The sequence below is a fragment of the Squalius cephalus genome, assembly GCF_949319135.1.
Source record: "Squalius cephalus genome assembly, chromosome: 4".
In the NCBI taxonomy this organism is placed as follows: Eukaryota; Metazoa; Chordata; class Actinopteri; order Cypriniformes; family Leuciscidae; genus Squalius; species Squalius cephalus.
In genome coordinates, this window is record NC_137125.1 from 23,852,128 (window position 1) to 23,868,160 (window position 16,033).

Here is a 16,033-nt window from a genome sequence, read left to right on the forward strand (position 1 = left end):
TTAACAAGCAATGAGATGATGTTAGTGTATGGTTAATAATGAGTTAAGTATGATGTGCCCTTCAAAATAAAGTAACAATAATGCACTTACAAATCATTAACTAAAATATGAATAAACATACACTAAGACTGCCATCCTTATTCCTTCACACCACCGGTACAAAAACCAAAGATGCAAATTATTTGTAGTTATTTTATTTTTATTTATACAATTAAACATATATGGACTCAAATAAAGCCCAAACATATCTGTAAAGACACAATGCATTTTTAAATGTAAAATAGGGCATGTCCATAAGCTAATGCTAGTAGAAGCATATACATTTAAACAATCATGAAAAATCCCAATACAAAATACATGATGAAAAACACTAGAAACAAACTCTACATACTGTAGTCCTGGAGAGAAAAGTAGTTATGCAATAAAATAGTTAATAAAAATCAGAAAATGTTTGAAATCCTTATGACTCCAGTCATAGTAAAGGATAGCTCTTCATTGGTTCATATCTTCACTAATCACAAGTTAATGTTGAAGTTACTAGGAACATTTGATTACGTAAAGAATAATTTCTTGTTTTGTTTTTTTCAGCTTTATAAATTACATAATTTTTTACTTAATTATATTTACACAACTTGTAAATTTAAGTAATTAAACATATATTTCTATATATGTATGTATATTAAGACTTTTAAAGCACATGTTCAGAAATTGTCCATTTTATCAAGGTTAATGTGTTCCTCTACTGGACGTTTTTTGTTTCTTGTATCAGCATCAGGACCTGACACTTCCAAAAACAGCTCTTCACCAGGAGGTGGTGCAGGATTAGTCTCTGTAAACCAGAAAAGACTCAGTTATTTATAGACAGACAGACAGACAGACATATATATAGATAGATAGATTTATTGTACCTTCAGGTTCAAGGATCTGACATTCATGGGGACTTTCTCCTGGGCTAATGAAGCCATTGCAGGACACTATTTTAGCATAGCTCCAGACAGATTCCTTAGGAATACGTGGTAAACTGGGATCTGATCGATTTACATAGAAAAAGCCAAATCTTTCTTCAAAACCCGCCGCCCATTCCACATTGTCCATTAGTGACCAGGCAGTGTAGCCACGGATGTCCACACCATCCAGCAAACACGCTGAAAACAAACAATAATATTAATAATGCATGGAAAAGCATCACATAAATCTTTCGTTTAATGCTGTCCTTTTCGATCTGATTACCTTTCAGGGCCTGATTGATATAGGTATTATAGTAGTGGATACGGGTGACATCATTCAGATCTATTGGCCCTCTTTCTGATACACCATTCTCTGTTACGTAAACAGGAGGGTTTCCATACTCATCTTTAATGAACTTCAGAATTTTTCGGAATCCCGCAGGATATACTTTCAACCAGAAGGATCCAGATTCCAGCCATGTACGATCTGATACAACTCCTACACCCCTGGAATGGATGGCATCATAATTTAACATTTTATTTCAGTATGTAACTATATTATTGCCAAACTCTTACAAAAAGTTGTGTCAATACTTTATCTGCATACATACATTGTATTGCATATCTGCTCACTTATAATATATAATATCTGCTGCAATATATATTATAAAGGAAATCTCAACTGTGTTATTGTTACGATGCAGAGCAGGAAGCAAGAAGCAGGATCCAAGTGCAACGGTGTTTTTATTAAATTAACTAGAACTTTGACATAAACTCAGACTTCAGAACAGAACAAAGAACATGCAACCTCACAACATCAATAACTCACAATGACTGAACTAACACACAGGGCTTAAATACACAGACAACCAAGCTAAACAAGATAACAAGGGGGTGTGGTAAATAAGAAACACCTGGGAAGACTAATCAACATAACAGGAGACAGCTAAACATGCAAAGACAGGGGAACACATGACAGACAAGAACAAGACACAAAACCCACACCGTGACATAGCCCCCCCCCCTATGGGCGGCTCCCGACGCCCATAAAAAACAAAAAGTTCAGGAGGGCGGTGAAGCGGAGGCGGTCTTGGGGGAGGGCCGGAGGGCCAGGCCCGCACTGGGAACCGGGAACACGGCCGTGGAGCGTGGGCGACAAGGGTGGAGCTGGACATGCAGATGGCCAGGGCGGAGCAGACTGTGCAGACGGCCATGGAGGTACAGGCTGTGCAGGCAACCAGGGCAGAGACGACCCTTCAGGCGGCCAGGGAGGAGACGAACCTTCAGGCGGCCAGGGCGGAGATGAACCTTCAGGCGGCCACGGTGGAGACGAACCTTCAGGCAGCCAGGGCGGAGACGAACCTTCGGACGGCCACGGTGGAGACGAACCTTCAGGCGGCCAGGGCGGAGACGACCCCTCAGGTGGCCAGGGCGGAGACGACCCTTCGGGCGGCCAAGGTGGAGACGGCCCTTCAGGCGGCCAGGGTGGAGACGACCCTTCGGGTGGCCATTGCGGTGAGGACCCTTCGGGTGGCCACGGCGGAGAGGACCCTTCGGGAGGCGACGACCACTTGGGAGGCGACCATGGCACAGGAACAGACACTGGCTCAGGAACAGGAACAGACACAGAGACAGGAACAGACACCGGCTCAGGGACAGGAACAGACACCGGCTCAGGGACAGACACCTTGTCTGAAGACACTGGCTCGCCGGAGACCATCTTGTCCTGAGACACTGGTTCGGCGGTGGCCATCTTGTCCGAAGACACAGCCGTGGTTTCGGCCATCTTGTCCGAAGACACAGGCGCAGAAAGAGGAAGAGGAACAGATTCAGGCTCAGGATCAGATTCAGTCTCGGCGGGACGAGACTCTGGACGGGCGGACGTGACGTGAAGCTCTGGCTCGGGCTCGGCAGGACTGACGTGAAGCTCTGGCTCTGGCTCGGCAGGACTGACTTGAAGCTCTGGCTCTGGCTCGGCAGGACTGACGTGAAGCTCTGGCTCAGCAGGACTGACGTGAAGCTCTGGCTCTGGCTCGGCAGGACTGACGTGAAGCTCTGGCTCTGGCTCGGCAGGACTGACGTGAAGCTCTGGCTCGGGCTCGGCAGGACTGACGTGAAGCTCTGGCTCGGGCTCGGCAGGACTGACGTGAAGCTCTGGCTCGGGCTCGGCAGGACTGGCGTGAAGTGCAGGCTCGGCTGGAAGATACTCGGGCAGGAAGGTCTCGGTGAAACATGATTTATGCAGGATAGTCTCGGCGGGACAAGATTCCTGCACGATGGCCCTTATGGCAACACGTACTGACCTCAGCGGGGAATCGGCCACACTGGATACCAGTCCTGGACGATAATAGACCGATCCGGTGACTAGCTTGATGGCTGGCGTGATGTGAAGAACAGGCTGAAGAGATACTGCGGGTTCACGAAGCTTCTCCTCCATGCCCACAGCAAATGACAAATTACTCAGGAAAAGGGCCAGGTCAATATACCTTTCTAGCGTCCAGCCGGTATAGTCCTCTGACATCATTTGAGCAATATCCTCGTCCAGACCGCTCCAGAACAGATCCATGAGCTGGACGTCATCTAGTGACGCTAAATGGCAGCAAGCCCAGAAGTCCTTCACATACCTTTCCATGGGCTGGCCATCTTGAAAAAGAGTAGCAAGGAATCTCCTTAGGGCCTGGTTACTCACAGTTGCTGGATCCATTTTTGGTGAGTTATTCTGTTACGATGCAGAGCAGGAAGCAAGAAGCAGGATCCAAGTGCAACGGTGTTTTTATTAAATTAACTAGAACTTTGACATAAACTCAGACTTCAGAACAGAACAAAGAACATGCAACCTCACAACATCAATAACTCACAATGACTGAACTAACACACAGGGCTTAAATACACAGACAACCAAGCTAAACAAGATAACAAGGGGGTGTGGTAAATAAGAAACACCTGGGAAGACTAATCAACATAACAGGAGACAGCTAAACATGCAAAGACAGGGGAACACATGACAGACAAGAACAAGACACAAAACCCACACCGTGACAGTTATAGTATCTTTACAAAAAGTAAACTATATTATCGCACAGCGATAATCTTCTAAATGTGTCTAAGGCATAAAGATATTTTATTCATGAACACTATAATTTTCTGTAAAGCTGCTTTGAAACAATGTGTACTGTAAAAAGTGCTATACAAATAAATCTGACTTGACATACTAAACATTGATGTAGGTTTTAAACCAATTGGACCTGACACAGAATGACTTTGCTGAATAAAACTAAAAGGCTACCTGTCTGCATCATAGTCCTCGTAGTCTTTGTAGTCCAAGTAATGGGTTAAGACAGAAGTGTAGTGGTTGAATCCAAAATAATCATGAGTACCATTAATCCTCGCTACTTCAGCAGGGGTAAATTCTGGAAGCCTGATAGATGTGAATTGCAAATGTGAAAGCATTTATAAGCATTGAAACTTTTTAATACAAAGCTTTAAATTCCTCACAAAGAAGATAACATATGAATTACCTTGATTGAGGTCGGCCAGCCGCTAAACTTCTCTCTCTAATTCTGTCTTTCATTATATCACTGTAATCTCCATTGAACACAGGATGAGCAAACCAACCCAGCATGAACTGTTTCAAGAAGAGGAGTGGCTTATTGTGGATTTATGCACATGGTTACACACTGTTTGTATGGATGAATCACAAATCTGTACCTGAAGATAACGCACGGCAGCATCCACGTCTTCCTGTTTGTATGGGTTTCTTGGTTCAGCCCAGTCAGAGTTTAGAGTGATGCCGATAAGGCCACCATATTTTGCACGATACTTGTCATTATACAGATGCCAGGCCTCAGCATGAGCCTTGAGGAGGTTGTGTGCCGCAACATATGGTGCAGTGGCCGGTCTGGAATTTATACCTGGACACAGATAGACCATTATCAATAACCTTGTTTTGCATTATTAGCTGTGAACACAGAAATTGGTGGGCTTGATTACATTTAAAAAAAATTAAAAGTATAATTTTAATGGCGAATGATACCTGGTGCCATAGTTCCATAGCCATATCCTGCCAAAGCAACAAGCAAGGGTTCATTTAAAGTGATCCAGAACTTTACTCTGTCCCCCAGACTGTTAAACACAACATCAGCATAGTCTCTGAACCTATCGACAATAGTTTCATTCTCCCAGCCACCAACATCCTGGAGTGCTTGTGGGAGATCCCAGTGGTACAAGGTCACCTGCCAGATCAAAATGATTAATAGACTGTCAAAATATTTTACTTTTTTTTTATTATTATTATTATTTAGGCTACCAGAGTGCATTTCTAGCATGCAAATTATTTAAAAAAAGTCTACCTGTGGCTGGATGTTAGCTGCCAAAAGTGCATCCACAAGCCTATTATAGTAGTTGAGTCCAGCTTCATTAATTTTCCTGTTTGTCCCATCTGGCATAATTCTGGGCCATGCAACAGACATCCGGTAGTGGCCGACCCTCAGTTTTTTTACATTATTGACATCATCAGCGATCCTGTTGTAGCTGTCACAGGCAATGTCACCATTGTCGTCATTAGCTATTCTTGAGGGAGTGTGTGCATATTTGTCCCAAATACTGAGACCTTTTCCATCTGTTCTCCAGGCTCCCTCTATCTGTGGTGTTAAAGCATAACATGAAACATATATAATTTTAAGCAAATATATGATTTAAAAATATATATCAAATATGATTAAAAATTGAATTTGTTAAAATGGATTGTACCTGATATGCAGCTGTTGCTGTGCTCCACATAAATCCCTCTGGAAAATGTCCATATAACATTTCTTCCTCCACTGGCAGTGGAAAGCCATTATTTCTTATTATATCATAAAGGAGGTGAGCTGAGCGCTTTGGAGTTCTTGGCCGATTTGAAAGTAAAAAGTTCACATGGTGAAGTCCATAGCTAACATAGTAGCCATTTAGCCACTCAAAGGAGTCCATCAGAGAGCTAGCAATATAACCCCTAATACGAACTCCATCCAGGTTGTGTGCTAAAAAGACAATACATGTAAATGTGTCAAATGCACAATTTAACACCATTACAAACATTAAGCCATTTTCACTAATACATTTTGTACAATTTGTGTATTCATGAGCAAATAATTTCATGCAAAATTTCCACAGGATTCATAGGTGCAAATACACTTTTTTTTTTTTTTTATGTTGCTGCATCTGGACTGTTCTAAATGAGGGAGTGCATTCACACAGCTAGCAGTATGAATAAATTACGCCTAAACCATGTCCCAAAAAAAGCTTTTCATAATCATATTATCATATATATATATATATATATATATATATATATATATATATATGTAATGTATTTCATGATTTCTGCATAAAAACCTTTATCAGCAGACAAATACGTGTGTATGCACTGTCATGAATGAGACCCATAGTTAACATACCTTTAAGAGCCTCATCAACATAGGTCTTAAGAAAGAATATGCGATCAGTGTCATCAACCGTCATGGCAGGGACTGTAGCCACACCATTTTCTGTTATATAAATCTCAGGGTCTCCATACTCTTCCTTTAACCAGTTAAGAAGTCTCCTGAGTCCCCAAGAAACAGCCTTCTGGTCATTAACGGCAGTATTTTCAGAGCCATCTGGAAAGTTCTTCTCAACGTCCTGGTCAGTCTGATAAGACTCAACATCAAGTATGCTGGTCACATGGCGCACGACTTTGGTTGTGTATGTGTTAATGCAGAATACATCAGCTGTTCCTTGGATAAAGGCCTTTTCTTCGTCAGTAAAAGAAGGTAGGCGGGATTCTGTCAAGCCTTGAAGTTCACTCTTGTTGCCAACCTGCCACTTCATGGCATCAGGGTAGTCACCATTTTTAAATATGGGATGTGCAAACCAGCCTAGTTGGAACTGAAGGGCTCGATCAGCTGCCACCACCTCTCGAGGGATGTTGATGTCCAGGGGCTCTGCCCATTCAGCGTTTAGACTAATGGATACCAGACCTCCTTGCGATGCCCTGTATTTCTCATCATAGGTGTGATAAGCTTGTGCATGAGCTTTCAGGAGGTTGTGTGCAACCCTGTATGGAGCATCTCCAGGTTGGTTTACGTTAGGTGGAATCAGACCTAGTCCATATCCGGACCATGCAATTGTCTGGGGTTCATTAAATGTGATCCAAAACTTCACCCTGTCTCCAAATGTTGCATAACAGAAGTCACAATATTCATTGAATATGTTAATTAATTCGGGGTTGTCCCATCCGTTGATGTTCTGTAAAGCCTGTGGCAGGTCCCAATGGTAGAGAGTCACCATGGGTGTGATATTGTTTGCCAAGAGACCATCAATGAGCCTGTTGTAGTAGTCCACACCCTTCTGGTTAAGAGAAGATTTTTTCCCACTGGGAAAAATTCGAGACCATGACAAGGAGAATCTATAAGTCTTCAGTTTTAGGGCTCTCAACATGTATAGATCCTCATCTATTTTATTGTAGCTGTCACATGCAACATCACCATTGTCATTGTTTGGGATCATACCAGGTTTTTGAGTGAAAGTATCCCAAACACTTGGTCCTTTTCCATCTGCATTCCAGCCACCTTCAACCTGATATGCTGAAGAAGAGACACCCCACTGGAATCCCTCTGGAAATGTTCCATAGTGATAAAGCTGTCTGTCAAACTTGGTCTGAGGGGAGAACTTTTCCCAAACAACCTTGGATTTTGAAGGAACTTCAGATGGTGGCAGACTAGGAAGTTTTGTGCTCTCAATTTTATTTCCATAGATTTGCATCTTAGAGCTTGCTGGAGTCTCAGCAAATCCATTATGCTCGATCACCTTTGAATAGTAATATGCTGATGCTTTGGGGATTCTTGGCCTGTCAGGATCTTCAAAGTTCACATAGTGCAATCCAAATCGTTGACTGTAGCCTTGAGGACCCTCAAAACCATCCATCAGAGACTGGACTGTAAACCTCTGGATGACAACACCATCCAAATGCACAGCTGTAGTAGAAAGAAGTAGTTAGTAGATAGTGATCTTGTATTACTATATATAGTCTGGATGTTAAGATTTGGCAAGGGTTTTGTTACATTGGTAGAAGATTGTTTTACGGTCAGTCAGTGTTAAATCTGATGTTGTTGGTGACCTAAAACTAAGGTCTGTAAAATTATTGCAGAATCTAACATTTTCATATATTTTCATCTCCCTGAAGAATTCATTATTCCCAAGCCAATAAACACCATGTTTAGTGTATTATATTTCAATAATTATGATTTTTGGATAGACAAACCTGATTCCTTCAAGTTAACACCATTAAAAGTCTTCTCAGGGTGCAAATATTTTCATACATGGCCCATAAAGTTGTAAAAAATGTAACATTTGTAGATGTGGGTGACATTGGAGCCTTAATTACATCCATGAAAAGACAAGAACATGTTTTAAGCTTAATAGCTCAAATGTGATGTTTAAGTCCCTGTTATGATCAAAAGGACAGTACAATATTTTATCATTTATCAGTATTGACTAACTAGGAGAATCTTGAAAGTGGCTTAAAAGTAGGTCTACACGAGCAATGTTTCTATGCAAAAAGACATTTGTCCCAGGCTATCTTGATAAGAAAATATGGCCAACAAACTTTTTGAGATATCAGATACCCTATACACGGCTTCCCTATAAGGCATTTTTTGGCCTCAAAATAATAAATACTTAAAATATAAAAAAATTAGAATCTCCAAGAAATACCTTACAGATCTTAGATTTAGGTCACCAACTCTCTGATTTCACACAAACTGACCTGTTACCACTAAGAAGATTAATATAATCATAGTTTTAAACACTGACCAGTTCCCTTAAAATACTTACATTTCATTGCTTCATTAATGTAAGCTTTGAGATAGTCGACACGCTGAATGTCATTGAGCAGATCACCATAGTACTCAGTTGGCATTCCGTTTCCTGTGATATAGATGGGCACCTTTGTGATGGATGTGTACTCTAAATAGATGTAGTTCAATAAGCGCCGAAGCCCCCATGGAACAGACTGGATCTGGTCAGAAGCTGTGGAGGGCCATGTGGGGTCCGCATAAGCCTCGAAGTCCCCAACATTATTGGGTCCAGCGTCACATCTACCCAAGCTCTCACTAATCAGTCGGGAAGTGTAGTGATTAAGTCCGAAGAAATCAGCTGTGCCTCGGATTCTTTGTTTCTCTGCCTCAGTGAAGACGGGGAGTCTTGCCAGCTCTTTACCACACTCACCTTTCTTTTTCTCTATTTGTTTCTTCAGCACGGCTGGATAGTCACCATCTACAAATATGGGGTGAGCAAACCAGCCCAGTTTGAAGTTCAAATAACGCTCAGCTGCTGCAACATCCTGATCACTTACGGGATTCCTTGGCTCTGCCCAATCGGAGTTAAGAGCAATGCCCACTTTTCCACTGTACAGTTTCCTGTAATTATCATTATAAATATGCCAGGCTTCAGCATGAGATTTCAGAACATTGTGTGTCACCTGTGAAAACAAGCAAAGCATTGCCAATATATACTTTATAAAATCATAAAATAGATGGTACTTTTTCTGATTGACAAACACACCTTGTAAGAGGCTATTATTGGGTCTTTCATACTTGGGGGATGTTCCCCTGTTCCATACCCCAAGTTGCTCACTACCCAGGGGCTGCCGAAAGTGATCCATGTTTTGACTCTGTCTCCATAACGAGAGAAGCAAAAGTCAGAAAATTCTTTGAAAGCTTCCACAATAGAGTCATTAACCCAGCCTCCTGAGTCCTGCAGAGCTTGGGGAAGGTCCCAATGATGCAGGGTAACAGTAGGCTCGATGCCGGATTGTAGAAGTGTGTTAATCATCTTGTCATAATAAGCAACCCCCTCGTCAACCAAACTTTCTCTGTGTCCAGTGGGGAAAATGCGAGCCCAGGAAATTGAGAACTGATAATTAGGTGCCATCATTCCCCTAAGCAGATACGCATCATAGTCCACCTTATGATAACTATCACAGGCCAAATCAGTGGTCTGTTTGTCAAAGACATGACCCTCGTGGCTAAAACGATCCCATATGGTCTCACCCTTCCCGTGTTCAGCCCATCCACCCTCGACTTTGAAACTCTCACTGGAGACAGACCATTCAAAATCAACCGGGAACGAGCCACTCAGAAGCTCATCACGCTCAGCTTCGCTTTGACTTCTGAATTTCTCCCAGACCTTCTGGTATGAGATTGCAGAAGCTGATTTCTGATGGACAGGAATCCTGAACTTCTGTTGCTTTGCATTACTGGAGCTCAAAAAAACAGTCAACAAACCTAAAGACAGAAATCCCTCTAGGACCTTCATCTTGTCAGTTGCAAGTGGGGAAGAGTGGGAAAAGCTCTTTATAACCACCACGGCTGTTATGTCAGTTATACAATCAGTTATACAATAGTGTCAGTTATACAATCAGTTATAGAGTTATACAAGAGTGTCACTTATACAATCATATCAGTTATACAATTGTGGAGTTTAACTTTTAACTTTAATCCAACTAGTGATACAGTTTATGGCAGTCATTAAGGGTGTGTTCACACATGTAGTTCGGTTTGCTTGTTTCGATTGGTCCGGACCAAAAAAATCAATAAAAGTGTAGTCTTGGTTCTCTTAGTGGTCACACTGTTGTTTTAACACAGAACCTAAAGATACCGAATCTAAAGGCATAGTGATATGTTCACAACCTGATTGGTCGGCTTTTATTACGTATATTTCGTGTCGGAACTTACAAAACATCCAAAGCAATGCTGTGCACTGGGATAAATGCACTCATTGTGTGTGCATAGCCTGCATATGATGGTATTTTGACCAGCTGAGAACTCGTGAAGAGCTTATAAAATGTGTAAAAGAGTCAAAACAGCGGCAGGAATCCCTCCATCACAAACATTTGATCTGCTGTGATCTTATCAAAAGATCTGCTGTGAGGAGACGCAGTTCTGATACATGTACCGAACTGTGATGTGTAACTATGACGAGGAAAATCGTTTACATATCTTTGATCTGTGTTGCGTTCATATTTCATTCAAACCGCACCAGAGTTTGTTTGGAAAGAGGACTGAGACCCATCTTTTCAGCGATCTCGGTCTGCTTGTTTGGTGGCACCGGGGTTCGGATGGCAGCGTTCACTATTATTCAAATGAACTGCACTAACAGAGCAATCGCACCAGGGTCGTTTTGATTTAACCAAACATGCCAAGTGTTTTTTTTTTTTAAATAATGGGTTCACAAGACCAAGTCTCAAAACCCTTTTTTTTTTTGTCCTCACTTAAACATCCACTTAATTAATCTTTAAAGAAAACCATCCTTTCCATTTGTCCAAAACTTGTTTTAAAATTTCTTGTGAATTAATTGTGACATCCATAAGTTATGCCTATCAAACACACAAAGGAGATCACAGAAGATACAAATATATTCAGTGCGTGAAATGATATTCAATCTTATCCAACAAACCTTATCTTGCAAAACTGATATTCAAGTACCTAGTTCTAGAGTGACATATAGATGTTCACAGGTGGCTAGTGGATGGAATAATGGGACGCAATGTGGAAGATTCTACTGTGAAGCTCTCAGTTGCTTAAGCTGATTTATCAATTTAACAAGAAATGGATACATTCAACAATACTGGTTGATCTATAAAGCTTTTTCGATGGCTGATACGGATTCCAATATCTAACAACATCAGACTTTATGAAATAATTTATTGATTTTCTGTCTGAGTTAGTACTGGCTGCAGATAAAGTCTTTATTATTTGGTGAGCCATGAAGATAATGAAAAAGATGCATTGATGTTGGCATTTATAGACATTTTAAACTATTGGGAGTTAAACAACACGTGTCAGAACACACTCATTATGGTAATCATACTTTAGATTTAATGTGGACACATGGAAAATCTATAATAAAATTATATAATGCATTGCATAATAATAAAAAGTATATTAGTAGTACATTTATCTCCAAAAATGATTCTCAGATAATGGATAAGGTTTGTATGAAATGAGACAGTGGCATTACATCACCACCTAGTGTACAACACACAGTAGCAACCAGATTCATTACAATTATTTAACACATACAAAGATTAAAATTAGTACAAATTTTGATAAATTCGATAACAAAATCTTTGACTATTTCAATAATATTTTTGTTGTTGCACTGTGAAAATCTATTACTATGTATAACCATCATAAAAAAATTTTTGGTAAAGTGTTAACATAAAACATAAATGAGAGGGACAGAAATGTACTATTTAAAAATCCAGATTGTGTTATTTTGAAACCTAAATAAAACATTCCACAAGCATCCACAAGATCAGTGATGCAGCATTTCATACTTCTTTCGATTAGTTACTTTAGAACTTACAACCTGCCTTGTCATGTCAACCTGTGCTTTATTTTTAGCCTGACACTAATTTGTGAGAACTAGCAAAAGTCACACATCTTAATGTTAGTCGATTACCTGTCTTGGTCTGTATATAAGATTAAAGAATGAGGACAATGGCTACAGTAGAATTTCATGGTAAAAGATTTACTTAAGCAAGATTCAAGATTCACACAGATGCATACAGTTGCTGGGATCTGTAGGTCCCTATGAAATAGTTTTAATTTTTCTGTATTCCTTGTTTGAATTGTTATTTTTCTGGACTCCAATTTAATGTTTAAATTAAATGCCATTTAATCAAAAAGCATGTGTAATTATTCAGAACTTCTGTGTTGTATGTTTTAATTTTTTATTTGAAAATGTATGATTTAATACAAATTACGATGGTAATGCATAAAACACTTGATTCTACGATTCCATATGCATTTTCCACATAGCCAAATCATAGGGCCCTATGAATTATTAGTAAATTCAAATGTCTAACAAGCATTAACAAGATACTTATTTCCAATGTGTAAAGATGTTGAGCTCTAATAAATATGAAAGTACAATATTGAACATACTAATACAAACATCATATAGTGTATAAATATGTACAAGTTATTAAGTTGGTTATCAAAAATACAAGGCAATGATTAATAGAGCAATAATTTTCAGATAGCCTAGGTGTTTTCAAGCTGCATACATTCATAACATTATGTGCAAATTGATTGTACATATCTGAAAAATAATGCACATGGCGGTAATTTAAATTGTATCAAACTAACTTTTTTTCCAAACTTAAACACAGTTATACAGCATCTAACTTTTAAGCGAAAGTTCAGCAAATTAGCTTGCATAAGTGCGTTTAAGTGCGTCATTGATTTTATGCGTCACTTATCATTTATTACAGGTCATTCAAATGTTAAGGTTTCCTTGATAAAGTCTCCAGTTACTGACATAACCTCGGTTCTCTGAAATGAGGGAAAAATAGGTCTTGTTATCGATGATGCTATTCTCCTTGAATAGTGAAGCCTTATTGTTTTTTTACTTTAAAAGTTGTCACCTTTAATGACGATTTTTAAAATTAAATGAAATTTCAGTAACAATACTGAAATTAACACTGATACCTGTTTACCTTTTGTTTTTGACTTGGTTAAATATTCACATTCTTCATGGTATCGTTTGCAGGGAAAAGAAGCTTTTATCCCATTGCATGATCATTTGATGTTTTGTAGAGTTCTGTTCACAATGTTGATCTGGTTACCGTGAAAACAGTGTCATGCGCTGATGCTTCAGCCATCATATGGTAGAAATTGTCCAAATAAAAATGGGTTCAACAAGCTGACAGAAGTTGATCCATTCATTAGAAACCGGAGACATCCCAATTCAGAGGCTGCATCCTTCGAAGGCCGCATTCCCGGGCAATGAAGGTAGAACAGTTGGATCTTTCGTGGCCTGAGTCAGTGAGGACTGGATTTCTTTTTAGATAAATTGGCAAAAACATTTAAAAAAATTTTTTTTATTAAAAGTTATGTTAAAAGTAACTTCTTCTCAATTACTGTTATATATTTCAATGATTTAACGGTCTTCTTCAATATCTGTCCGGCGAGCAGTTCTGCATTCATGTATCCAGATAATCATACCTTTTGTCTGAGCAGCCCAATAGTACAGCTGAAGCGGTAGAATTCCTTGGCCTCGCATGGTGAGCAGAGCAGCTTAATCTTCCCGCTGTGCAGCATCCTTATGCCGAGTTCACGCTGCACGATTTTCAATGTAGTCAGGTCACTGTTCTTTTCACGCTGCACGACTATCTGGGATAACCTTCAGTCACTGCTGTGTTCACACTGCACGATGCATCGGCAACAGGAGGTTTCACACAGCATGACTTTACAAAAGAAAGAATCGTGACAACTTCTGTCTGGTTCGCAATCTACGTTTCACAACCAAACACGCGCGAGAAGTGATAAGGAAATAACGCAAGATCACGCATGCGTGAGACCGGCGTTCTCGCTCGAGACTGAAATTGTTATTAAAAATGATAGCCTGCAAGAAGCTTGCGATCCAAATTGTGTCTGCGCTTATTTGCAGCGAAAAGGAGAAAAACAATTATGCTGGAGGAAATTATTGGGGAGACAAGGATTGTGTGTTCTGCAAAGAGAGTTGGGGGTAAATAAATAATTTTGCAATGTGCTGCTGTTGCTGCTGGTCAAGCAAATGTTTGTGCTTTGTTTCTGTTTGATATAATTGTAAATATATGTATTAAAATACTGATATTCTGGTCTATAACTCCTCCCCGAACATCCCGCTGCCCTGTTTCTTGCTCTGACCGCCGATGTAGTTTTCAGTCAGAACACATTCACACAGCAGGATTTAGAATCGCGGACAGGTCCAGATATTTAGCATGCCAAATATCTCTTGGGCGTCGGTGTCTCGTCTGCGATTCTCTCAGATCGCATCTTTGATAATTCACACTGTGTGATTGTCACTCGCATGAACGAGATCTGATTTGCCTATGATTTCGGGCATTTGTCGGCGATCTTCTATGTAAAAAAAGAGGAGGGTCAGCAAAAAGACTTGCACACACACGATAGCTAGTTGTATATGAATAACTAAATCAGCATTCTATCATTTAAAAAATATTGCAAGAATTAGATGGTTTGTTTCCAGTCAAGACTTAGAGAAACTTGTGCATGCTTTCATCACCAGCAGGGTGGATTATTGTAATGGACTCCTCACTGGATTCTGAGCAGAACCAGAAAATATGAACACATCACACCAGTCCTCAGGTCTTTACACTGGCTCCCAGTTACATTTAGGATTGATTTTAAAGTATTATTACTGATATATAAATCACTCAATGGCCTAGGACATCAATATATTGCAGATATGCTCACTGAATATAAACCCAACAGATCACTCAGATCACTAGGATCATATCAGCTAGAAATACCAAGGGTTCACTCTAAGCATGGCGAGTCTGCTTTTAGCTATTATGCCAGCCGCAGCTGGAACCAGCTTCCAGAGGAGATCAGATGTGCTCCTACAGTAGTCACATTCAAATCCAGACTCAAAACACTAATGTTTAGCTGTGCATTTACTGAATGTTTGTTGTACTGTATTTTATTTTTTATTCTAAACTGTTTTAATTATTCTTAAAAATGTATTCTATGTAAAGCACTTTGAATTACCATTGTGTATAAAATGTGCTATTTAAATAAACTTGCCTTGCCTTGCCTTGTTAAAATATTCCAATGCTTTCTACTTATATGACTCAACGTGCAGGTCCTGACGTGCAGACACCCGATTATTCTTCATTCTCCCATGACTTTCTATATTGACCATCTTCATTTCCAGCTGTGCAATCCGTTTTTGTCACCGAGACTAGTGTGGATTCAGTTCTGTCAATCTTTTCCTTCATTGCAACGATATGTGTCTCAGTTTCCTCAATACGTTTTTCATTAGCTGACACATCTCGCTTAATATCAGATAAGTTGCTCTCCAAAGTGGAGATGGAGCTTGCCATTACACCCAGACGTTTTTTTATGCCATCTAACTTTGAACGGAATGCTGAGCGAAGTGCTTTTAGCTCGGTTAGCACCTTGGCTATCTCCGCCATGCTGTTAGCATCCACGCTCTCTGCAAACGGTACTGCATTATTTAACTGAGAGGGGCTTAGACATAATCGAGACCTAGTCGAAAGA

The 16,033-nt window shown here is 40.1% G+C and overlaps 1 protein-coding gene across 1 annotated transcript; it reads right to left on the minus strand.

Annotated features, from left to right (window-relative positions):
- Nucleotides 1-701: 701 nt before the first annotated feature.
- Nucleotides 702-10,280, minus strand: LOC307157002 (lactase/phlorizin hydrolase-like; the record flags this gene model as incomplete). The annotated part of the gene is made up of 12 exons (XM_079868730.1): nucleotides 702-829; nucleotides 909-1,145; nucleotides 1,231-1,454; nucleotides 4,234-4,365; nucleotides 4,466-4,572; nucleotides 4,656-4,858; nucleotides 4,981-5,179; nucleotides 5,297-5,587; nucleotides 5,697-5,965; nucleotides 6,383-7,939; nucleotides 8,799-9,444; nucleotides 9,528-10,280. 12 exons carry the CDS (start codon nucleotides 10,278-10,280, stop codon nucleotides 702-704), a joined length of 4,746 nt encoding a protein of 1,581 aa, XP_079724856.1.
- Nucleotides 10,281-16,033: the final 5,753 nt, after the last annotated feature.